Source organism: Megalops cyprinoides, chromosome 24, assembly GCF_013368585.1.
Source record: "Megalops cyprinoides isolate fMegCyp1 chromosome 24, fMegCyp1.pri, whole genome shotgun sequence".
Lineage (NCBI taxonomy): Eukaryota > Metazoa > Chordata > Actinopteri > Elopiformes > Megalopidae > Megalops > Megalops cyprinoides.
The window spans coordinates 12,158,779-12,184,755 of NC_050606.1; the positions used below are offsets into that span (position 1 = coordinate 12,158,779).

At 44.2% G+C, this 25,977-nt stretch overlaps 1 protein-coding gene across 1 annotated transcript in view; it reads right to left on the minus strand.

Moving 5' to 3' along the window:
* Positions 1-567: 567 nt before the first annotated feature.
* The window catches only part of wnt3a (wingless-type MMTV integration site family, member 3A), a 31,310-nt gene continuing 5,900 nt past the window's right edge, over positions 568-25,977 (minus strand). Inside the window, exons 2-4 of the mRNA XM_036519015.1 lie at positions 14,179-14,420; positions 2,585-2,850; positions 568-1,055 (exon numbers count right to left, since the gene is read on the minus strand). Coding sequence (XP_036374908.1) covers positions 576-1,055; positions 2,585-2,850; positions 14,179-14,420 — 988 coding nt within the window. The 3' untranslated portion in view covers positions 568-575. The remainder of the gene's footprint in view (positions 1,056-2,584; positions 2,851-14,178; positions 14,421-25,977) is intronic.

The window sequence follows — 25,977 nt, forward strand, 5'->3', positions numbered from 1 at the left end:
GTTTGAAAGGTTTTTCATTCTTGTTTTTTGTGTGACAATTGTTCGAGATCTCAGGGGCCCAAGACCCCTCACTTGTAGTCCCATTCACCCTCTGCCCCCTCTCCAAAAAAAAAAAAAAAGCCCTCTTCAAAGAACTGAGTCCTTGATTCCTGTTGTAGAGCGAGCGGTTGCCACAGTGTCCTCTGTGCAAGCTGAAGCCTTGGTCAGTCCTCCACAGAGGTGACATGCACGCAGGGTTTCACGGCCCAACAATGGGATCACCTGGGACAAAGGCTGAACGTCTATGGTGCGTCGTGACAACGAATGGGCTCACCATCTACGCCGGTAACGTCCGCGGAGCTGACAATTCAGAGCAGTCTGCTCGATTCTGAACAGGTTGTTGTTTTTTTGTGTGTAACAGAGCCACAAAAGAAGCTCACTTCTCCTCCTCACTCCCAGACAAGTGTCAGCAAAGGGTCTTGAGCCTTGCGGCCCTGTTCCTTCTCGTCTCAGCTGAAATGGTTCGATTGGGCAGAGAGGGGGTCGGAGAGGAGCGTCAGGGTGTGTGTGGGGGGGGGGGTATGGGGAGCCCCCCCTTATTTGCAGGTGTGGACGTCGTAGACGCGCACGCACTCCTGGCAGCTGACGTAGCAGCACCAGTGGAAGATGCAGTGGCACTTCTCCTTGCGCTTCTCCGTCCGGGTGTTGTGACCCCGGCCGCAGCAGAGCAGGTCGCAGCCATCAATGCCGTGGGACGTCAGGTTGCAGGCGCGGTCCCGCGTGCCGAAGGAGCCCGTCTCCGGGTTGGGCTCGCAGAAGTTGGGGGAGTTCTCGTAGTAGACCAGGTCACGCTCGGTCGGGGGCTTGAAGAAGGTGTACTTGGGCCGCAACGTCTCCACCCAGCCCCGGGACTCCCGGTGCTTCTCCACCACCATCTCCGAGGCGCTGTCGTACTTGTCCTTCAGGTAGTCACCGATCACCCGGAAGTCAGGCTGCGACCACCAGCAGGTCTTGACCTCGCAGCTGCCGGACAAGCCGTGGCACTTGCACTTCAGGTGCATGTGGTCATTGATAGACTGGGGGACACAAAGAGGACAGTCAAATTGGGGGAAAATTGGGCTCAAAACAGAATTACCTGCTGTCTGACTTGAACTGAATCTTAGTCTAAACTGAATTTGTCAGTTTGCTAATTGTAAATATGTAAATATGATGCTCACAGTGGATTCTTCATTAATCAGACCTGTTTTGAAAAATATTGTTTGTGAATACTTTTACTTGCATTTGGAATTTGCAATTAACAGGTAATTAAATCTTTTAACATGTTAACTCCGCTCTAATCATATAATATCAACAACATTCTGCGATGCTGAGGAAGTAGGACTGGCGTACAACTTAATGTTCTGTTGCCTACAGTACTTGTACAGTTACATTTTTCTTGCAGGAAAGCTACTGTCCTTCTTATGATTCAAACTAAGTGGTTAGTTATCTTAAATGTCCTAACTCAGTGGTTCAATCCAGCGGTACAAACCTTCATACTGCTTTCACAATAAACAACAGAAACCTTATTCATACCAAACAACCTGTCATTTTCTGTAAGTGCACTCACTAACCTACAGTACATTTTTACTGAATGATAAGTGCAATTTTGTAATATTTTCGTACCGAAACAGAATAGATCTGCTCCTTAGGGCATTATTCAGGCAGATAACATGCTAAAACTACATTCACGGCATTCAACGACCTTGTACAACATTCCCAGTTGCTGTATTTTTTCTCTTATTGCTTCAGGTACACGAGTGCCAAAAGCAATGTTTTACTCCAGTCAGGATCCAATGAAGACTTTACACCCCCATAATGTTACAATGATGTTCCAACAATGTTATGTTCCAAGAATTTTATGTATTGGCCGGACACCCTTCCAGAAAAGCTAAATAACAAGAATCACAGCTTGAGAAGGGTTCAGATGCAGCAGTAAAGTTCAATTTAGGGTTTTATTTCGGTGAATGTTAGAGACATGGGTTTTTAGAAAGGACTGTATTTCATGTAACCAGCATAACTCACACGTGTCTGGCTTTTGTGTCAGTTGATTTGTTCAACATTGTGAATCTTATCTTCCTGTGCTTTACTGAAACATCATATACTACAGAATACATTATTTTTAAATATGGTTGTTAATTACGGTGTTTAATGAAATGGTTATAGATATGTGTACCGAAATGTGATTTTAATTTTCTTTGTCAATGACACTGACAATAGGTTGAATATATAATAATATATTAATGGTAATGATTCAAGTCAGTTTTTTTCATTTAAAATCTCTATGGGATAGAGTTTGAAATAATGAATAAATAATTGAAAAATAACTGATGCTAGCACCTTAGAATGGCTCAGCATATTTTTTCAATGTATTGTTCATTGACACAAGTAATGTCATACCAATACATGACCAGACATACAAAACACAATGTATTAATGCATTTGTAGTACTCAAAAGTAAAGAGGAACAACTAGGCACTCTGGTGTGGGCCTCATAATGTCTACGAGCATAGTGATGGTTTATTCTGTGGTTACATATGGGGCAAGGGTAGGGCTAAAGCGGTCTTACAGTTCGCCCGGCCTCGTTGTTGTGTCGGTTCATGGCGGAGCGGGCGTCGGGCCGGTTCTCCCGGGCGTCGGCGAACTCCCGGGACACCATGCTGCCGAACTCCACGTCCTCGCTGCAGCCTCCCCACTTCCAGCCCTCGCCGGGGGGGCCCTTGTGCCGTGTGTCACAGCCGCAGATGGTGGCCGAGCCCTCGGCGCAGGAGCGGGTCACGGCGAACGCCACCCCAGCCGAGGCGATGGCGTGCACGAACGCCGACTCCCGGGTGGCTGGGAGGAAGAGAGCGAGGAGAGGGGTTCACTCAGGTTGCACTGTGGAGGAGAAGCTCAGTAGAGAAGCTTTCTACACAGCAAGATTCAGTCTTGCTGCTGAAATCTCTTTCTCTGGTTCCACCTGACTCACTGTGTTGTGTTAGGCAGACCCCGCGTTAGCCTTAGTCAGCCAGACTCCATCGGCCGGTGAGTCACTGCGGATCCCGAACATCCGCAGCAGTGACGGTAAAATGCTGCCGCCAAGGGCTGTAATTAAGAGGTTCAATTAAGCTTTCGGTTGGGAAACGGCTTCATAAACATGCCTGGTAGACAAAGGCTACACGGAGCGCACACCACGGACAGCCCGACCGCTGTGTATACAAACAGCGCCAGTTACGACACACGCGTTTCGTTAATGATCGCACTGCAGTCACGATCACAGAGAGTTGCAACAATGGCTTTGGAAAGCTTTATTTATGCCTGAAGATTAATGGAACATTTGTAGTTTTCAAGATTGGAAAACTATTTATCTCATTGTGTCAGCACGACTGAGCATTAGCTTTGACAAAAAAAGTTCAGTTGTGATGTAATTTCACTCTATCACCGTCCATCCTGAATTCCTTTTTCAGATGGAGTTTTTAAGGTCTAGTCTCTTTGCAAAGCCCAGGCTGATAGCCATAGCAGACTTTTGACCATCAATACTGGGACAGGTATCTAAAGATCTCCTTTTGTAGATGCTTTTGTGCAGCTGTAATGCACACACATAGTTATTAGGCATTAACTGAATTACTCGCCCGAACTAAATTAATAATTGCACTCAGTACATGGTCTGAACAGGATAACTTAGTGCATTGTCATTACCCTTTCTAATAGAACTGTGCACATACAAAACATTCCACATACTTTCAAGAGCAAAAGTGGAGGGGCATATTCAGGCTAGGGCAAATGGGGTCAGAGAGGAATTGGTAGGTGTGTAGTTTTGGTATCTGCTCATCATAGAATATTTTTGCACGCCTTGTTAAAAACGAAGGTTGCTCAATTGACTGATCAAACATTGATCCAACAATGTTTTCCTCTCAGTCTGGAGCATACTGGAAAATTAAGTAATGATATATATTTATTTACAGAACTAGAATAACTACTCATAAACAGAAGCTATATTCAATCAATTCTCTTGCTCTTATCAATTAAGATGCTGTTTTTTTTTTCAGCAAAAACATGATTTATTACTGTGCTTTTCTGATTTTCTGAGATCCTCAGCTCCTGTGAACCACACTCCATGAATTTGTGTGAGTTTCGAGTTTCACTTTTTTTGCGTTCAAGGGTGCGTTCCCCTCAAAAACAGTTCCAGGATCTTGTACGGTCTTGCAGCTCGTCAGCAGCGCAGCGCGAGTGAGCGGAGAGAGGGAATTCGGCAGACTCCGATCCCAGCTGCAGGTTTCAACCAGCAGAGACGTTAGGAGCACCAAGGAAGATGATGGCGGTGATGCAAGAAACGGTGCCACCGGCGCCCGCGCCCACGCGCTCGGCGGTGTCTGGCGTGGCTCACGAGTGGCAGCCAGCCCTGGTGCATAAGCACCTTTAGATTGTCTCACTTTTGCGCATCTTCAATCCAGTCTTTTTTTTTTTGGCGGTATTCCCTGAAGCAGAAAAAAACCCTCTGTTGGCACTCCCTTCCTCCCCATTTGGGAGGAAGGCGTGGCCCTTTGCAGTTTAATAAATTATTAAAAATAAATTATTCCTATCCCCCCCCCCCCCCCCCCCCCCCACCCGCAAAACCCGGGCCGTGTTAATCCTGTATTTCTCATTACGCACTAATTTGGTCGAGCGGAATGGCTTTTACGCTCTCCCGGCTGAGTCTTGGGGTGGCTTGAGGCGTGAAAGGCTCCCATTCAATTTCCATTTAAAACCGCGGAGTCGCCCACTTTTTATTATCAGGAAGCCAATAAAGTGCGGGTCTAACTCCTGCTCGCTGACAATGATGCTGCAAAGACGGAGGAGCCGAAAAGGGGAGGGGGGGTGGTGTGGGGGTGGAGGGGGTGTGGGGGGTTAAGAAAGGAAAAGAAGATTAGCCGGGAACGGATGAGGAGAGTCAGAGAGGGAGGAAAAAAAGAAGAAATATGTCCAGACACATAGGGGCGGGGATCAAGCCTACCTGAGAATGGAATGTGCCATTGGGCCTAAGTGGACTGATTGCTTGTGACAGGCCACCCCCCTCACCCCCACCCCCCCGCCCCAACACACTTTGCCGGACCCCGCTATGGCAAGTGGTCCATATTACCTGCTGGGGGCCTGAATCCCCCATTGTGCTGCCACTGTCACGCCCTGTTAGGCCCACAATGGCCCCAGATATTTTATATGAAATTTGCCCTCGCCAGTGATTAGTGGGGACCAAGTTAAGTCATAGCAACAGAGAACTATGCATTGGCTGGACCCTGCTTGTCGGCAGACGGGGAAATCCCTATTCAAACGGTTTAATAAAACAATCTAGAGGGCGTGTGAATGGTGAAAAGCGCTTTCTCTCCGGCTTAATCTCATGGCTGCGGAGATATTGTGCTTCAAGCCGGGCTCAGCAGGGTGTGAGCTAAGGTCCCCCCATCAACTCCATTTACTACACCCCTCCTTTCTTTCTTGCAGAGAGTTAATGATATACTGGTGAGCTAGCCTCCCCCCAGCATGGGGATACATGCATTTTATGAAAAGGGGGGACCTCCTATCACATCCTAAATGGTAACAGTTTCTCATCTAAAGGTCAGAGGTCGTAACCTGAATTCCCTGACCTTTCCTGGGCTGGTTAAGTTGGGCATTACCACTGAGGTGCAAGTTAAGTGAGTTCCCCCTCCCCCTTCATTAATTAATGTGGCTGCTACTTAAGATATGTTTTGAATTTCATGTTACTTAACAAATAATTGGTGTTATTATGATTGCCAGACTGACACATACTACATACCATAATAAAACCATACTTAGAATAGCGATTCTGAACATTTGGGTAATATTATTAAAATTTATAGGTTTATGTTTTCAATCTGTTTCAAAGTTGTACTTTTTATGGCTGATGGGAACTAGACAAGGTTGAAATTTTTCATTAATATGCCTCATAAAACATGCTGCCTTTTCTAGAAATACACAGAGTGATCCATTTTTGATAGCATTCAACAATTAGCATAGTGCAAAGGTGACAGTTAACAAGGAAGTCACAGATACCACAAACACACACACACACACACACACACACACACACAATGGTATAAGTAGAAAGATCAACCAGTTCATATTTCACAAGGAGTAATCCAACACTAGCAAAGACGAAAAGACAAGGAAAAAAAGAGTGCATGTCTGCAAGGCTGCTTAGGTTTATGTGCTATGTGCTTGTGCGTGCACATGGGTGCGTGCCAGAGTGTGTGTGTGTGTGTGTGTGTGTGTGTTTGTGTGTGTATCTGCATCTGCGTGTGTGAGCGTGCATGTACACAAGTGTGTGTGTGTGTCACTGTCTCCCTGGTGGATGACTCAGGATGAATCAGTGTGATAATATTCGAGAGTGAAGTTAAATGACCACGATAAAAGGGCAGTCCTCCTGAGCTTTAAACCCTGCTGCGAGCGGATCTGTCCCAGGCTTGGATGTGACCACGCCACGACCCTCTCGGAGCATTCTGGAAGGCGTTCCGAGACCTGCGCCGGGCCGCGCAGAACACCTGCGCGAACACTCCCCTCTCGACGAGGGCAGATTCCTCCAGCGCGTGTTTTGACACTTTGGTTAATGTAAATTAATGATCACTGACGCAGACACAGCCCCGGGCGGGCCTGGGGAATGGACAGACAGGGGCGGGGAAAAAGAGGGAGCTCTGGTGCTCAGAATGCTGATCTGAAAGAGAGCTGATTACAGAGCAACGCACAATGCTGTCTGATACTCCTTCCCAGTCCCCGATCTCGGGAGGATAACCTGTCTCAAAGCGCACAAGTGTGCAACTTTCTGCCCCTAAAAGAGCAGCCACTTTCTGCAGAAACAAACGCATGCCTGTCACAGCTGTGTTTGAGCATTCTGAATTAAGGTTATTCTAGAAGTTTGGAGAAACAACTGCTCAGGTCCTGCACTTGAGAGAATGACCAGGAACTCATCTCGGAATATCAAGTGAATAATAAAATGATTGAAAATATACATAATTTTATTAGAACATAAATATTTGATAGAAAGATTAAAAATATTCCAGCCAAAATCAGAGGAACAATAGACAATTAACAGCTAACAAAGAAGTGAATCAGGTTAACTGAAGCATTTCTCAAAGATGTGTCCTGTGTGTCTGATCTAATAACTTTTTGGGGAAATTATATGAGTGGATATGCTTGCTTGCAAGATGAAGAGAGAGAGGGACAGAGAGATATAATACATTCAAAGGGAGTGAACTTTACAACCTGCCATTGCCAAAACCTGAGACAAAATATGGATTAATACGCCATCATGTCTTTGTGATGCATAGTTTCCACTCAACGTTTCTGCGCGCTCCACGCCATAATTACACAGTGGGAGTGCGTTCGCTTTCAGCCTCATTTACCTCCTGACAGTAAGCGAAAGTCAGCTCCGTTTGTTCCAACGCCCGAAAAGTCTGACGCAGACTCCGAACGCAGGCCTGACCTTGATTGAGCGCCGAGACTTTCATGTTTCATGTTCACTTAAAAATTCATCTCGGAGTGTATGGAAATTTCCATGTTCCTTTATTTTCCCTGTTGAGATGTTTTGGAAACAGAACATCCTACGTTGTCTTGATTGTTTATGTCATTGTGTAGCAATGTTATCCAGAGATGATCATCCTCAAAATTGGCGTATGCATGCCTTGTTTGACCCCCACCCTCCAAGTCTCCAAATGCAGAAAAACGATGTGAATTGCAAAAAAAAAAAATAATAATAATACAGACTCTGATGTAAATTGTGTTTTAGATCACATCCGACAACAGGTTTGTCAAAATCAAACCAATGTACTGGATAGGGTCCTGCAGCACTGGCAAGCAACACGACACAGAGGATCATCCAATCACATGAGCGAACTGGAATTCTATTTTTTTCATTTTTGTGCTTCGACTGACCAATCAGACTCAATGGCGTAATCAAGGGGACATCAATCAACCGTCCGACAGCTGACCCAGCGCAGGGGGCGTGACCGTTATTTCGGATTCAGGGATATCTGAATCCATTCCTTCGCATTATTTTACTGGCACTTCTTTGGCTCGGACACCCGCTCAGTCTCAGCTTCCACACGCAACCTCACACAGAATCACACTCACACACCTGCATCATTGAATTGCAATTCTCATGTAAAGTGATGGCTCAGCTCTGATAAAGGAACAATTATTTTTCCATACCAAAAACATTCTTTCACCAAAGTCCCAGACTTAAATAACCCACAAAGTTCTTTATCCTTTATTTTCAGTGACAAATTGAAGAAACTGCACCCTAACTCTTTTCTCACTTCCGCTGACGGCCAAACTCCAAATTTCGTGTGAGCAATAGAAGTATCATCTTTAAATGCTAGTCTAACTTGAGGACACTGTGGTCCAGCTGAAACAGGGCCTAACGCTTGCGCCGTGGGCACTTTGTTCTTTGCTGACGTGTGGCACACGGCCCCCGACTTTCATCAGACCCGCTCCATCCGCGTTCCTTGAAACGCGCGCGCGCCAGCCACTCCTTCAGAATGGCTGTAATGGACAAACAGGGGAACGCAAAAGCTCTCGGCCTGAGAGTTCCTTTCAGCCCTCCCACAATAAAAAAAAAGAGGCATGAGAAAACAAACACACACCCGTCTTCGCTGCAGACAAACAGACAAGCCGGAACAATGCGGACGCACAGACACGTACAAGCATCAATCAAATTAAATTAAATGAAAACTGCTACTACTGAGGCCCATCAAAAGGCTGTGAGCCAGACTCATCCCCTCTCCGACAAAGGGCTTAATCCGGGTGCTTTGACCCTTCACATTATCAGGGGCCGCGGTGACCTTAATCCAATCAAAATGATTAACTAAAGCTGGGACCCAAAAAGCTGACCCCCCCCCCCCCCCTTCTCCTCCTCTCCCCTCCTCCTTCTACTCAAGCCTCAGCTATTTAGGGTAGGGGGGGAAGCAATGGGGGACTCGCAGTGTATTTACACGACAATGGAGCAGGTCTGTGAACCCATATCATTACCGGCCTACTTGAGCTCAAGCCTTCTCCATCAATGTAACAATCGCACAAGAGTTTATTAAAAGCTATTGCCAACCCCCCCCCCCCCCCAAACTCCCCCCTCAAGCCCCCCCCCCCCCCAACCCCACCTCCTACTGCAGTAAACATTAGTCTTTTTTCAGGCCGGTTGACAGGTTTAGAATTCAACCCACCCCTGCCCCCTCTTCTTCAGACCCTATCCACCTCCTCTCCCTGTCTGGTGACTTGTTGGGGGGTAACTTCGATGTGGTGTCCACATGCTCCAAGAGCTCAATGGTATTTACACCGGCCTGCCATTGTTGGATTGCGGCCTCATTTGGGCGGACAGGACAGGGACATCCTGGAGGCCATGGTTTGCCTTCTCTGATCTGCCCCTTGCAGCTTTTAAAATGCATCCAGTGTACGCTATGCATGTGTCCCAGGATGATATTTTATGATACTACAATTTTATAACACACTAGTGTGCTCTGCATTTTAATCCACATTGCTCATCTTGAGCATTCATACTTCTCTTTCCAAGCCCACTTTGAACGTGTCAGACCACACATATATTATAGCTATGTGTGGAATGGGCAAAAAGTTAATGTAAAACTACTTTTTAAATTTCAACTGAATCTTTTTTTAACTGTCAGGATCACTTAACTATTCATTTTGGCTGACAACTGGGAACATATTTCACCAAACATTCACCCTGTCTTTCTTGATATGTACAACAAATGGTATTTCAAATCCAGATTGACAATACATTTGTTGACAAAGCAATTGGATGAATGCAAGGTTTAATCCTGTATTTATGCCAGTCAAGGTTTTTGAAATGCCTGTAATCTGTACCTGTAGTGTGTCTTACTGTTTGTAAAATCAAAATTTATAAAAAAAACTCACATAATTGTAAAACCATACTTATTGTCTCAGATGCTAATGTAGTTCATGTCTGGTTTCAGACTAAAATCCAAGAAAATCCAAGCAAAAAGTAAGTAGTAAAATAGTATGCAGGAGGCGTTGCAAAAATCCCAGGGAGCTACAAATTACAAGCAAGTGGTTCTTACAGAGACTAATATATTAAAATTTGGCATGTCCAGCCAATCACTTGAGAACAGCACTGGGTGTCCCCCAATGGGCAACAGGTGTCGTTGTCGAATCACCGAATGCGGAGGGCGACGGTGAGCTCAGCGGCTCAGCAACATGAAAGCCTGTGTGGTTGGGGTGAGAAACCACAGGGCAGCACGCCGTGGTTTGCCAGGCCCGCGTGGGCTTTGATTCCAGCGGTGACACATCACTCGCCGGCGAGTGACGGGAGACCTGATCGCCGCCCTTCACAAAGAGGGCCTCTCTGTCGACAGAGGAAACGACAGAGCCTCAAATGAGGTTTTCCCTCGGCTTTCAGGACACACAGGGATGGTGCAGATTCCCATAATGAGTTCAGCGTCACCATGAATTCACACAGAGAACAACTACTACATTAACTGTCCCTTGTAAACACAGTGAGACATACAGATGGCTGAACTGTGGATACTCATTTTTGTTCTTGGCTCTTAATATATAAATCGGAGCCTGCAATTCATCTCAAATGGCAAAAAATATTTGAAAATTAAATGTAAGGAAATGGGTTGGTTAAAAATAATGTAGATTTCAGAGTCATGATAATGTCAAAAATCATCAACGGAAAGTTAGGTTAAACTTCTTTGTGCAGTTATTACCTACAGCAGCTGCTATCAGCAGAATCAAGCACATTTTTGCTATGGGAACAAAAATGTATGTCTGTTCTGCTTAGGAAAAATTTGCTGTGGTTTGTGCTCCCTTCCAAAAATATTTGACAACATGATCTGAATTGTGTGACAGACTGTGTGTGTGTTCTGAAATGTTTCGCTTCATTCTGACACCCGCACAGAAAGGTGCTGATTAGCGTATCGGGTAACGGCTGTCCTCTCCCGAACCCTCATCTGAAACTGCTCTAATACTGCGCGATGTGTGTTTATTGCCACACTTGTATAAATGACTTCTCAGGAATTCACCGCAAACGGGGGGAGCCCTGGCAGGGAATTCCCTTTGAGAAAGAAAACACACCCCGCCAAATGCGTATACATATATCATCTCATCTATCAAAACATCTTCATAGCTGACTGACAGATTCTGACTGCTGTATTTAAACTGGGATTTAAAATTCCATGAAGAATGTAAGGTAAAAATAATAAAACAATGTTTAGGACTGTAAAAGTAAGCTCGCCGAATGTTTTGAGGGAGGACGTGCACCATTGATAATCTAAAGACAGCGAGATTGGATGACAGTAAAAGAACAAAGCGTTTAAAATTGATGAGTGTACTAAGTTTACTTAATACTTAAATGAGCATACTTAATCTATTTACTGTATTCAATCCGAAGAATATATGATTTCCCAATGCTAAACCAATAATAACTGAGCACTAAATAAGCACTGATGAAAATATAACTTTAATATAACTATAATAATGCTCTCTGAAAAAGAATAATATTCCTTTTTCAAGCAAATATTATTTCATTATTTTGTTTAGTGTATACCTGTGTATAATGTATTCATTGCACAAGAAATGTTTCTTTTTTCAGTGGTTATTTCTGACCATGAGAATGCATACTGATATTCCCCAAAGGACAAAGCTCCATATGAAATCTGTGTTTTGTCACAGAAACTTCAGATCTGCTTTTAAATCATCATATTAAGTAATAGCTTTCTAACAAAAGTAGACACTATAGAACAAACTGATCTGGAGTTGAATGTTACAGATTACCTTTCTATGTTATGTTTTGTATTTATACATTACAGATTCTTCCACAGGAAGAGTAAGTTGTTCCCACATAGCATATTATGGTTTTGGGTGCCTTGTAAGGTACCATTGCTCCAGACATTGGTAATTAGATACATAGTGCTTATGAACAGCTCACAAGATTTGGCAGAGAGAGACACTGGCAAAGTGAAGACTGGATGCCTCTTTAAAAAATCCTCCTTTTGACGCCAGCATGATACAATTGTGTCTTATACACCGATACTGCCTTTGCTCTCTATTCTGTTATACGCAGTATGTATTAATATCTACTTTTATACTCCTGTAGTAGTACCAACACACGACACACTGGCATATTTGAACACGGAGGTGTGTAGGGTGTCCATGCAGGACTATGCAGAAGGATCGGATAGATGAGGTGGTTTGGGTATGTGGCTTGGGGAGGGGGGTGTGTGGGGAAAGACACAGGGGTTATCCCATCAATCTTTGTGGCCTTACTTTCATCCCTCCCTCTGTTATGTAGTTGTTGGCCACAGCCATGTAGACAGGATGAATGAATGAATGAATGGATGAGTCCTCCTGCTGCTTCTTCTACTCCTGTTCCTCCCCTCTGGGGACAGTCTAAAAAAATCTGCAGAATATCTGCTATCCAGGATTTCAGCTTGACCCCTATCGCCTTTTTTCTGCTGTTCTGAATGTTCTGAATGGGTCTGCCTGTTGACCAGTTAGTGTAGTGACAAAATTTTGGTCAGATCCCTCACCTGACTCTGTTGCTCTTAGGAGTGTCTGTTCTATTCCTTTAATCATGTGCTGATCAATATTTTGTCAGCCAGTCTAATGTGGTGATCCATGTTTGGTCAGCTCTACAGCTAATCACCATCACAGCTTCTCACTGACTAAATGGTATCTCTGATGTGTTGACCAGCATTTGGAATGCCCCCATAAGCCATCTCTAATGTGGGGATGAGTACATTTTTCAAATATTTAAGATATTTAGCTCTATAAGCCATCTGTAATGCAGATGTTCAGTCATTGATCAGCTATTTAAACCTTGTCGATATCTGGGATGCGTGCATGCTTATTACAGAAGGGAAAACAAAACCTTGTTCACAACCTAACAAGGCACAAAGCGAAATGCATTGTTTGCAGCTCCACAAGTCCCTATTCAATTAAAATGAAGATCTACTGATCAAGTAAGGTCTGTCTTCTTTGTCTGGAGGGTATGTGATAGTTTGCACTTATTACAGAATTGAACTGCTGATTTGTCTGATACAGCATAACACTAATATTGAGACAATTCATTATATGCGGATTGCATTGTTAGTGTTCCATCTGTTCGGCTTCAGGCTTGGGGAGTACTGATGGCTCTTTCACCTACATACTTCCCCCCTAAAGAGCACCTAGGTTTGTCCTCTTAAAATGACACTGCTGATAAAATGACACTGTTTTTCTCCACACAGTGACACATAAGAATTCAGCGTAAAATGTGCCAACAAACAGCTTTTTCAGTCTGCAGCCGAGATGCTGAGAGGGTTAAATGTTGCATCACTGCAACCAATCATTGCTCGACCTGACAGCCAGGAAATGATTATAGCTCTCCAAGAACTGGCTTCAGTTGAAAAAAAAATCAAAAAAAAAAAAAAAAAAACAAGTGAAGACAAAACAGGAGAAACACCTGTGTTGTCAAGAGCAAACAGTAAACAGAGCCAACGATAATGTTGCCTCTCATTCACACTTTGAGGTGAATCCAAGTCAGTATATTTTCACTTCTGCTCTCGTTAGCAAAGTTTTGACACGTTAATTGAACACATTTCGACCTTTGATTGATATTGAACCCCATCTCACTTGCTGGAGTCAGGTAAACATTTGAAAGTGCACAAAAGAACGACTGCCTCAACCCTGTGCGTCTGTGCAAACCAACACCTGTTTTGTTTAGTAAGGGGAATGCCATGCGTATTAACACCAGGTTGTTCACATTGCTAGCCTGTGACATCAATTGTCTTGGCATGTGTGCCTCCAAAGATGGTATCAGCTGGAGTCCTGAATAGTTTTAGTGTCTCTCCGGGGTCAAAATAGCACATTTTTAGCAAAAAAAAAAAGTAAAGAAATAAGCATAGGAATAGAATGGGGTGTACTAGAATGGCTCTCCTTAATAATAGGAGCAGCTGAATATACACAACAGATGTGACCTTATCAGACAGGATCAATCATGAAGTTTCATTGGGATTCAAAGAGGCTCGCGGTACTCATGGAGCTGTGCATTATGAATACCCCCGTTCATGATGCATTACTGGTCAAGAGCGAATGAAATACAACCAGTGACCAATCCGTTAAGTGTATGCATGCGGCATGTGCTGCAGGCTTTTCTGCTCGGCGCCACGGGGGCTCTGCTCTTACCCTTGTCCAGCACGGGTCCGAAGATGGCCAGGTTGTCGTTGATGGTGGTGCAGTTCCAGCGCCGGCCGCGGAACTGGTGCTGGCACTCCTGGATGCCTATCTTGACGCCCTCGGCCACGCTGGGCATGATCTCCACGTAGTTGCGGCAGAAGCGCAGCTGCTTGGGCACCAGGCCGGGGATGGAGCCGCAGAGGATGGGTTGGGTGCCCAGCGAGGAGTACTGGTGACCCACTGCCAGGGACCTGAAATGGTGGGGGGGGGCAGACACGAGCGTCAGGTGCTGCAATCAAAGCACCGCGTCTATCTCTTCTGGGGGGCCGTCTGGCCTCTGAGGACGGATTTAATACGCAATCCCACTTCGAGCTGAAAAGCTGGGGCTGGTTTCAAGATGAAAGGCACCCGGTGAGCCTAGAGCCATTTATAGACCTGCCTTCACACCTTGGAACCATTCCTTGTAATTACAGGATGCTGTGAGACCTTTAATGTCCGCATGCTAAACAAGCCCTTGGCTTACGGAGATGAGATGGGGAACCTCGATTGGCAACGCAATCTCGCGCGGGCAAGCTTCAGTGGAGTCACATGTTTTATGACCCAGTCCTTCAAGCATCTGATGTGCTGGGACACCTCCAGGGGCAAACCCATGAAATCCCTCCTTTGTGTGCCTGCATCTTAATCTTACTGTGCTTTTTCGATTGTTCAAGGAAAGCAAACGTACATTGCTTATGCTGTGGATCTTCACTGTAAGGTTGGTTCATGGCAATGTTAGAGCTAAAGCTGTTTCTATCCCACTCCTATCAGTTTAGATCTACAGCCCTTGAACTGACGTTCTCTTCAGCAAAATCTGGAGACATATTGTTCCAAGTTACAGCTAGTATACAGTATGCTCTCTCCACTACACGACTCATCAAAAAAGCTCTAAGATTCAAGCTTAATTTACTGGCTAATTCTCTGAGGGTCTTCTGAAACAATCTCAATATAACCATTACAGCAAAAATCTTCAGTTTCTTTGAAAACTGCAATAAGCAGCATCTCAATACACAGACCTGAACACACAGTTCTGAGAACAGAAAGCACATGCATAAAAATCACCCTATCCAGTCTCCTTTAAGGCTTCCATGAATGCGTTGCATCGTTGTGAACATGCACCCATGCTTCCTTACATTTCGCAGGATGTCTGCTTTTTGTTCAATGCCATGTCCCATGCTACCTTTGATCAGGTGCCTAAAGACATCACAGCAGAGGGCTTTCAAATTATGCCAGCAAAAATTACATGTAATTACAGCATTACCTGATCAACTGCATTTTTTCCCATTCAATTCACAGTGGTATGAAGTTGTGATCGTACTCATCAAAAGCTCAAGCAACACACTGATGCGTGATTTCTGTATTTATTCATGTAGGTTATGAAATCAGTACAGGCCAAGATCAGTTAGATATTTAGGGGAATAATTCATAGTTTTTTTTTTTTTTGGCCAAGTAGTATTTTGTGGTTTTTGTGGCAAAGAATGCGTTTTGGCAAAATGTCAATATGCATACATGTGCATTCACAGAGATTGATAAGAATGCCATTTCTATGACTTGCCAAGAATAATTATGTGCCTTTCAATTCTTGAAGGTACACTTTGTGTCATGTGGATTAATGGCACAGGAGTAAGTATGTTACACATAATAAAACACCCTGACAAACACTGCATTCACATACCTTTCACCCTGCTTCAACTACCAGGTTGAAACATACAATAGCTCCTTCTCTGGGTTCACAAACACATGCTTCCTTAATGCTGGAGTAAGGTTGCTATCTGTCACACAGCTTCACTTCAACAGATGTATACATGGACAGAGGGCTGCCTGAGTTCACAGTTCAACACAACGTCCAGCAACATGGAGATGGACATTGTTTTTGCTAGATTGTTCAATGGTTTCAAACCGACTCTTCATTGACCAACATAAAGCAAAACTAGGCTGCAGTCTTTTTTCACTGGAGAGTGATGAGCTGCCATCTGGCTTTTGTAGCACAGCTAAATAAGATGCTAAACAAGAGATTATATAACTTTCACTAGTAGTACTCAAGTATGGTAGTCACTCTCGTGTGTGGGCGCAGCCTTACATAACATAAAAGATGCCAAAATATTGACTCTGATCCATTTGAAGTGTTTCACTATGAAGGCCTTAAGACCAATAACAAAATTAAGCTGAGGACATTGTGTGATACAAACTACAGGGACAATGTCATTTTGCATTCAGTGGTATGTTCTGCATAATGGCTGTTGATTCTTTTTGATCTGATTCAACATGCTAGTTAACCTTTTTACATTACATATATGGCATAAATAGCAGCAAATGTTACCTGAGTGACTTCGTATGCAATACTATGCTTTGCCATTCAAAGAACATTTCGCTTCCATGTAAAATCTGCTTTTGCTACCCTTTCATGAAACATTTACATAAAACTGTTTATAGAAAACAGAAAAACTGATACATTCACAAGGAATGAAAATATATATTTGCTTTGGGGTGAAATCCTGTCTACACATACTGTGCCACAGCTTAATATGTGCTTGCCTACTGTACACAGTGATGTCAAAACAGCTATCCTTAGTAACCACCCTGTTCGCTACATGTTCCCCTCCAGAAAGCTTGCGCTTACAGTGCGCTCTTTGTTTAAAAATACCCAACTATTTGTCTTGCGCTGAAAGAGGAGTTTTATGAGCCTCGTGTGGTAAATCTCAGGGTAATAAAGAGGTGGAAGTTTATGAAAGAGGATCAACGGTTGCAGAATCAAAACGGCTGCGGTCGGAGCGCCAACTGTGGTCTTGGATACCGTTGATGCAGACCTACTGTTGAATTTGGTCACGAAATGACAGCATTTCCTAGTGCAAACACAAGGAAGGGTTCATGGTACTTATGTTGCCATGCACTGCATTCCACAGCTGTGAGCATCCCCAAATGACAGCTTTCAGAGAGAGAATGACTTCAGTAATTACAGGACCGGACGCCTTCCTTAATGAAAAAGTAATACAAAGGTACGCTAAGCTAATACAAGATATTGATCTCAAAATCTGTCTTGTTATATTCTGAATATTTCAAGATGCACATATTATTGTATATTGTTTCTCAGACTCACAGATGAGTGACACATTTGACATAATTCAAGCTGTCATTTGTCTTCTGACATGCCATCCACATCAAAACTCTTGGGAGTAAAATACTATATAGGGAAATCAGCCAAATAAATAATCAATACCATGACTTTTATAATGGATGGAATGACTGGCATGTTTGATTTAATAAACCATTCAATGGTCAATTACTTTCTGAAAGACTTGGTTGCTGAGACTTTTATCCGTCCTTTCAAAGAAAGTGTAATAATTCAACCCTCAGACATCATGTTAGCTGATTTATTACGGATGGGTGCAAGCCAACGGTAAATTAGAGTCCTTAATTAACTGTATTATTTTAAGTAAATATTAAAGATTACATGCTCCCATGTTGAATACACATGCTCTGTATAAAATATCAAAAACTCAGCTGTCCTCATAGGCTGAGCTTTCTCACAGCAGTTAGCTTTGTGTGCATCTTGAGGTGCCATAAAATGCATGCTAACAAAATCTCTGTGGGTTACTCATCAGCATTTTTGGTATGACTATTGTCTGATCTTAAATTTACCCTCATTACCACTTCTCCCATTATACATATCTAGCAACAATGCTAAGGCTGCTTTTCCACTATGAACCTCTTCTAACCTACTTCTGGTATTGTGACTTTATAGGGTTTTCAATTTAGCTTCAATTCTGGCTGACCACTTACAGGGATATCATAAGCGGCAGTGTTTCTCAACATATTCCCACTTGCAGCGTCTGAAAAAGGATTGCAAAAAGACTTCTGTCACTCTGTTGATTACGCAGCCTAACTGTAACGTAAGAATAATCAAATGCTAATTGCCAAATAATGAGTGGTAATTTGCTCGGCATCTGCCTGCTTAAATGATATCATTCCATGACACAATTACCACATGATAGGATGGGAAAGGAATGGATTAAAAGTGTCACCCCCTGAATTCTAGTATAGCATTTCAGTGGAAGTGGCAATAAGCAGATTTCAAGCAGACAATCTGAATGATAGATATAATAAGCCATTCTGGAGGCATTCAGATTCAATATTTTCAGGGCATTTGGTCTGTTTTTTTCCGAGTTCTCTCAGACGTGTTCCACTGAAAGTTAATGTAGGGTAGTTACCAAGAGGGCATTTGTGGTCATCTGTCTGTGAATGTCCAAGTACCCCCCTTGAGAAACAAATGAAAAAACAAAAAAACAAAAAGCACCATCAGTCTGTGGTAGACTTCATTCACCAGGATGCCAGAACAGGGTAAAAATTACAGGATGTCCCTCGAAACCCTCTGGAGATTCAGTGAATTGTCTGTGTACAAATTATGCTGAAAATTTCCATGGGAAAATAAATAAATCTGAAGTAATACATGCGCTAGCAGGGCACAACAAGCCTAGCATGTAAATAAATACAGTTGAGCCTTGTACACCCTGATAAACAGTCTGGAAGACCGGGATATAAAGCAGTATTTACAATGTGTGCCAGCCAGGGAGCTATTCAGTGTGAAAACTATTAAAAGATTTCATTATTTTATATATATACTGGAGGGATTCAACAGTAAAACATTAATTTAGCAGTCTTGAACTTGGCAAGACAGTGGCTTCAGTCTGACACATTTCCTCTTTCCGCTGTTGACTGTGTAGTTGACTTAGGGGACAAACTGCTGGATGCAGCTCTAAAATATGAAGGGAGTTCAATGTGACCACAGAATAATTGCTGGGAGATGATTATCAATGCAGTTATAGTACTATGTGTACTTTGGATTCAAAACCAAATATATCCAGCAGGTAATCTTGCCCTCTTTTAACACATCAGCTCATATTTTGTTTCCTGGCCCAAGGATTAAATGTAGGATCAACTGTAGAATTAATGGATATAAATTAAACGGGAGCAATTTAATGCAGTGGCTTCTAGCATGGGAAACCCCATTCTTCCAGTAAATAATTACAAAGTAAGAATGTTAGAATACTTCATGATTAGTTTACGCAGGGCACCGAACACTGGCTTTCTCACATGCAGTGAGACTGTGTGTTGTTCCTTGGGGTCAGCTAGTCAATGCACATTTAGTAGTATGTTAGTGGACAGTCCTGCACATCCCCTTCATTGCAACACTTTGCACCACATTACTTTTTACATTGCTTAGCAGATGCTGTTATCCAGAGCAACCTGCATAATTTTCAGTTTTACATGCTACTCATTGATACAGCTAGATATTTATCCAGGCAATTCAAGTTTAACAGTGCCCCAGCAGGGAATCTAACCATCAACCTTTGAGTTACAAGCCCTGATTCTTAATATTGTATCAGTGTTGCCCTTGTCAACACTTTCATAGTATCAACAGTTGGACCAGAGCAATGCTTGTTGTCACCATAATGCTGTGAAAAGACAAGAGGGCCCACCAGAGCGGTATCAAATGCTTTGTACCTGTCTACCAGGCAGGCCTGTAAAATCCTGTCCATTTGGACCTAATGAGATAGAGGAGCGCAAATGGCGGGAGAAAGGATGGCTCCACATGCTTTGCAACACTGTAATTGGTTTGCTTTAAGTGGCTTCTGTTGTGCAGTACAGGCTGGCAAAACACTTGGTTTTCAGTTCAATTAAATCAGGCCTTTCAAATCTTTGGTATAACTGATTTTGACTGACACAAAAAAATATCTGGCCATTCAAATTTTCACAGCATGAATAGGTATTACTGCTCAAGACACTGCACTAAAATTAGCTGCAGTATGAAAGAATAAACAGTACAATACACTGGGCCTTAAAGAGAACAAATAATCTGGTCTATCAGCAAGCGAGTGTGTGCGAGTTTGGAAACCCATTCACTGCGCGGTGGATTAGTGCTACAGTTCCGTCCAATCAGTGAAGAAGGCTGACTGTTCCAATGCCGAATACCAGCGGGGGGAAGCAACATCCGCTCCTTTGTGTCAGAGAGTGTCAATGAGCAGATTCAGCGTGTGTACATAGACCTCACCTATCATCCTTTTAGCTCTCTGATATGTTAACACCCTTTCTGTTATTGACAGCCGCTATCAAAACAAATTACTGCAGGAGAGATGAGACGACGACCGGATTTCACCCATACATCACTTTGCCTGATCCCTTAGCAGAAAGCGGAGGCCTTTGTTTGACTTGGGCCCTAAGTGGTTTGAACCTGTGAGGTAATCGGTCACGATGATCTAATTGCTTTCACCAAGCTTCCAAATGATGCAGAAAACACGAGATGCCCACTTTGCATGGAAGATTCGGAAATCCTTTGCCGCTTTCCTACCTGACCAGTAGTACAGATGGTGCATTACACTACATTACTGGCATTTAGCTGATGCTCTTATTACATTGGTTAGTGTTTTTCACAATGTTATCCATTATACAGCTGGATATTTACTGAGGTACTTGTGGGTTAAGTACCTTGCCTGAAGGTACAGCAACAGGGCCCCAGTGGGGAATTGAACCGGCAACCTTTAAGTTATGAGCCCTGCTCCTTAACCACTATGCTGCACTGCTGCCCCAAACATGGTAGTGGGGGGACTCAAACCTTGACCTCCATGAAGACTGCAGCTTAAATACGGAGCGTTAGACCGTTCAATCACACTAGCGTACAACTGCAGCACTCAAAGTGCTGCTACTGCCCTGTAATTTCAGGGCCTGCATGGGAATGCACCGTGGTGACAGGAATATGGGGACACATTTTTCCTTTAAGTGCCTGCAAGGTCGTCGTCTAGAACCAGAACAGGTATGAGCAGTCTTGCGCAACTCAATTAGTGCACTGTCTCTTGACCTCCGCGGCTGTGTTAAGCAATAATCACCGCTGACTGCAAGCAATGCTTAAGGGTGACCTTTGGCTCCGTTTAATTGCATCTAAGCAGCCATTTCCAAGCAGCGAGACAGCGCTCCAGTGGAGTTTCCTCTGTTAGACACAGAAAGGTGCTAATCTTTGCTGCCGAAAACAACGTGATTGGAACGAAGACCTTTTGCACTTCTGTTGGCCGGGTCAGGGCGTCGAGGTCAACAGAATCATAACTTACTGGCCGTAAGGGTCCAAAGCTAATATCAGGGCTTTCCTTGTGGTGCAACCCTGGAAACCTTTGTCGAAAGGAAATAAAGGCGCCACCTTTACGATTGAACAATCGTGATTTATTATAAACCTGAGTCACGCCGCAACTCTCATTCTTCAGTCAGAAATACCAGAACTTCCCATCTTCTGCAATGCAAGCCTCAACCAGCTTCTAGGCTCTTTTACTTAATATATGATCGACTAATCACATGAATCAGAACTGTTTACAGGCTCATGGCACCAAATGTCAAAAATAATGGATATAATGGGGAGGCATTTGTCTTTACCTCTGTCGTGTGCCCTTGATCTGCAAGATACATACAGCAGCTCCCCAGAGGTCTTTTCTTCCTTTACCTTTTGCTATGTTGGCTAAAGTGGCAGAAGTTCATGCAATGCAACCCCACTATTACTAAATCTGTGAATCAAAAACTCTCTCTGAGGGGATTCCCAAAACTGAGAAAGTCTAAATCCTTACAGCATGTTAGACCTGGTGTGTCTCAACTGACAACTGTGTAATTTGGGTATCTCAGCATAATAATGTTTATCTGCAAATGTTCATTCAGCCTTTAGTTTCAGCAAACAAGTAAACGGACTGGTTGACTTAAAAATAGTTTCCATATTTTTTGACAGAGAGAACACCTTCGCTAAACTGGCTCCGCAGAGGAAATGCTGGACAAGATGGAACAGGAATGAGAACCGCAATGAGATAATTATTCCTGTCTGTGATTTCTCACAAGAAAAAGGGGGGAAGATTTGTAAACTAGCTAACTCCTATTACAGACTGACCTCACTTTGGCTCTGGTCACTGCATAGCCCGAGGCGCGAAGTGCCTAGGAACCTTGCACAACAGAGCAAGCGTCTGCATTACAACACCCTCTCGCATCTACACAGTGTAAACATGGTGAGCGTCCAGAAAATCGGTATTAAATTAACTGCGCTAAAACGGTATTTTTGGGGCTGTAAACATTTTCGCCTCAGCCCGTGCGGATGGAACGGAGCCGCTGAGAGATGTAGCGTGACTTCAAACCTGATTAACTGTGGACGGCTTCCAGGTGAACGACGCAGCCAAGATAAATCTGATAATTAATTGGCAGAGCGACTTTGTGGAATCGCCAATGCATGTGCCTAAACGCGGAAACTGCTAAGACCGGATGAAAGCCTGAGCCGATGGGCGCGTTGAGTGAAATGAACAGGTGCAGCAAGGATACCACTGGTACTATACCTCTACTGTTCTGCAGAAAAGGGTTGACTTCTTAGTTCCTTATGCAACAGTGCAACGTCTATTTAACATAAATCTCAGAGATTGTTAACATATAATTAAAAGGTATCCGAGTTTGCTTTAGGAGGCGATGAAACCTTGGCAATGTATCAGGCCAAATGCACAAAAAATGTATATATCCGTTGAATACCTGTCACTGGCATATCTAACTCCACAAATTCCAGGGAACATTTACAAACACTGTTTTTCCACAAAACTTCAAAAGGACTTCAAGCTACAATTACATATACACAGTTTTCCATATAATTATCATCTGCCATGTATGTCACTGTGGAAATATTTGAATTGCAAACACCCAAATAAGCATACAGAGATATGAGGGCGGAGGCCATTTTCACTAAAAATGGAATGTGAGGTAATCGAATGGCATGTCATGGCCCTTTATCTGCAGACGCTGCAGGTGAGCCGTTTGACAATATTCCGCTCTCCCGTGCCAAAGGGACTCTGCATAGCTCCCCTGTAGCGTCGACGACCCAGCAAGGCGCTCGACTCCCACAGCCTTCATACCAGCGCGTGACTCATTGCCGGGGCTGATTTGAACATGTGTCTGTCTGCTCGACGCAGTTCCTGACTTCGCCGAGCGCCGCTTGAGACTCGCGTCGACGCCTCGGCGCGCCGTTCTCTTCGGGTGCACCGCCCGGCTTCTGCTAACTCCACCGGGCTTTTGATCCTTTGTAATTAGGAAAGAGGGAGAGGATTCAGCTCTGATTCCCAGTCTCAGATATTTTCTTCCACCCCCCCCCCCCTTTGATTTAAAGTGGATCCAGCCCAGGTTTAATGCATATTTCAGCAAGCCCATGCAGAGGACCACAGAATTACCACTTCACTTGTGGGCCCTGGGGCCATGGGGCTGACTTTGACATCAAGAGAGCATGTTTGGGGGAAGGAATGCGCGGCGAGCTTTCACCTCCAGGTATTTGTCTTGCACAAGGTAAAGGAGGTGGGGGGGTGGGGTGCCAAAAAAAGAGAAGAAAAAACAGCCTCTCGCTATCTCTCCTTTTATTTCTCTCTGTCGCTCCTCACACACGGGTGCTTCACCATAGCAGGGCTGGCTGAGATGGCCACGATCCTGGCCTGTCATGGGCCCGTCGCAGGCCCCTCGCGGTTTCGGCGACACCACGAGGCCCGACCCCCCGCACGAGAACAGGCCTGACTCGCGCTTCTGATGCCGGCCGAGCCCTTTTCCGCAGTTTAGCTCTGCAGCGGCATTGTTCCCATTAATACCTGACGGGCACTGAAAGGGATGGCATCTCGCTTGCTGCAACAAAGGTCTTATAAAGACGGCTTGATTAAAAAGGCGCTGGCTTAACGGGAAGCACTCGCTAATCCCACTTGAACTCGATTCAGCTGGCAGCGGGTCTCAGCACTGTCTTTTTGGGTGCACCACCTCCCGATGCCTTCCATATCTAGTTTATTCAGTGGGAGTGAGCCGGTGCCGTGTGTTATATACTGATCCCTCGGTGCTCATTAAGCACCACCACCTCTCACACTTACAAAGGTGAGGATACGGATACATATTGACTGGTGTCTCTTTCGCTGTATTTGTCTAGCTGTAAATCCTATTGCAGCACTCAAGGCCAGATTAGATCAGTGCAGTGACCCGCCCGCCAATTGCAAATCATAAACACAGAAGTTGATGGCTTTATTTTGTTGCCAGAGGCTGGTTGCTTTGACCAGATGGAATCCTGCCATCCAGCTTGTCAGCTATGGCTGGTGGGTAGGTGGAGGTCTTGATTTAATCTGGGTCTCTCCGATGAGACAAGAACTCTTTGTGAAAACAAGGGACCCAGGCCTGCTATATCTGCGATTATTTACACAAAGGAGGACAAGAACACTGCGTCAGGAGAAAAACGTGTGGGAAAAAAAGTCAAACACGATAGCGTTTTTGATGACCCTAGTCCAGTGAAAAGACAATGGTGTGTTCTGTATTTCTAAAAGACCAGCAGCAGCATAACAGACATGCAGTGCTAGGATACATTAGCCCACTCCAAGCCCTCGTGTCCAAAGGGTCAGCTACTTCGGACAGCTCTGGCACTTTCAGTCATGTTTCAAGAGCTTCTGCACAACGAGTTGGTTTCCAATAAGTTGTTAATGACATCACATCAAACTCAAAGGTGCACTTTTCTTAGTCAAAGCCAGAGTTGGCCAGTCCAAGTTCTGGAGGGCAAAAGCATCAACAATTGTCAGTGTCTCAATGTTCTAATCTCATCCTTTTAGCCTCTGATCGTGCTAAAATTGTTCATGGGTATTGGCTGCATTTGATGCCCACATCTGGCTGATTCACGGTAGTTTGGTCTGCTTACTTATAAGTGCGATCAGGGGAAAGCAGCTGATGGACGGTCCTCTTTGTTTCTGCATCCTCACAATGGGCTTCATACTGCTACAGCTAACATGCAACTGAAAATTAAACAGATACACCACACCAGGATTTTTTCTTCATACGAACGCTGGGCCTCCTTTTGCAAATGAATTGTCCAGTGCCCCACACATGGTCAGGGACAAAGACCTTCTTCCCTCTGTGCATCAGGACAACAGCTGGCATCTCTCCATGTTTGTGACCATCTGACCAGATGACCGTGACAGATCCAGACCAGCTGGTACAGATTAATCCGCCCAAAGTGGACGGACGTCCTCCCTCGTTCACCGGACGGATCAAAATGCGTGTGGGGTACTGCACGTTAGAACTATGGTGGATGTTCACTCCACCTTGCGCTCGAGAATGACAGCTTGTCAAAGGATTGCAGCCAAGTCTGTTTGGTTGAAAGGCAAGCTTGCTATGCGATGAACCGCAGTGTGTTTTGAGGAGCCGAAGACACAATATTAATTATCTTTTCAACTCCTGAAATGGAGATACCTTTTCACTCTGGCAAGCCCACGGGTTTCTCACTCCTCCTGGATCTGCCAGACGTGCAATGTGATGCTCACACCCACAGCGAGTGTAGCTTTCTAACCAACGAACACTCTGCATTTTCGAATACAACAAGAAGTACTTAAGGAGTCAATCATAACACACAAATACAACATATCATAGCCAATATGATATTCCTGAGGGAGTAGCAAATAGAATGACATCATTCACACACACACACACACACACACACACACTTACACCCAGTAACACCCGACCCATTAACACCCAATAACAGCTGCAGATTTTTAATGGAGCAACTGAGGTAAATTTCTTTGCTTAACGGTACAACAGCAGTGGCCCAGCAATAATTTGAGTCCATAACACTTAGATCCATATTTCAATAATCTGTAACAATTTCCAGAACACACTGCCACTGTGGTGCAAGCAGGAATGACAGCAGACATAAATGTTACTCAAGAGGCAAAGCTTTCCTCTGTCATTACACTTTGCTCA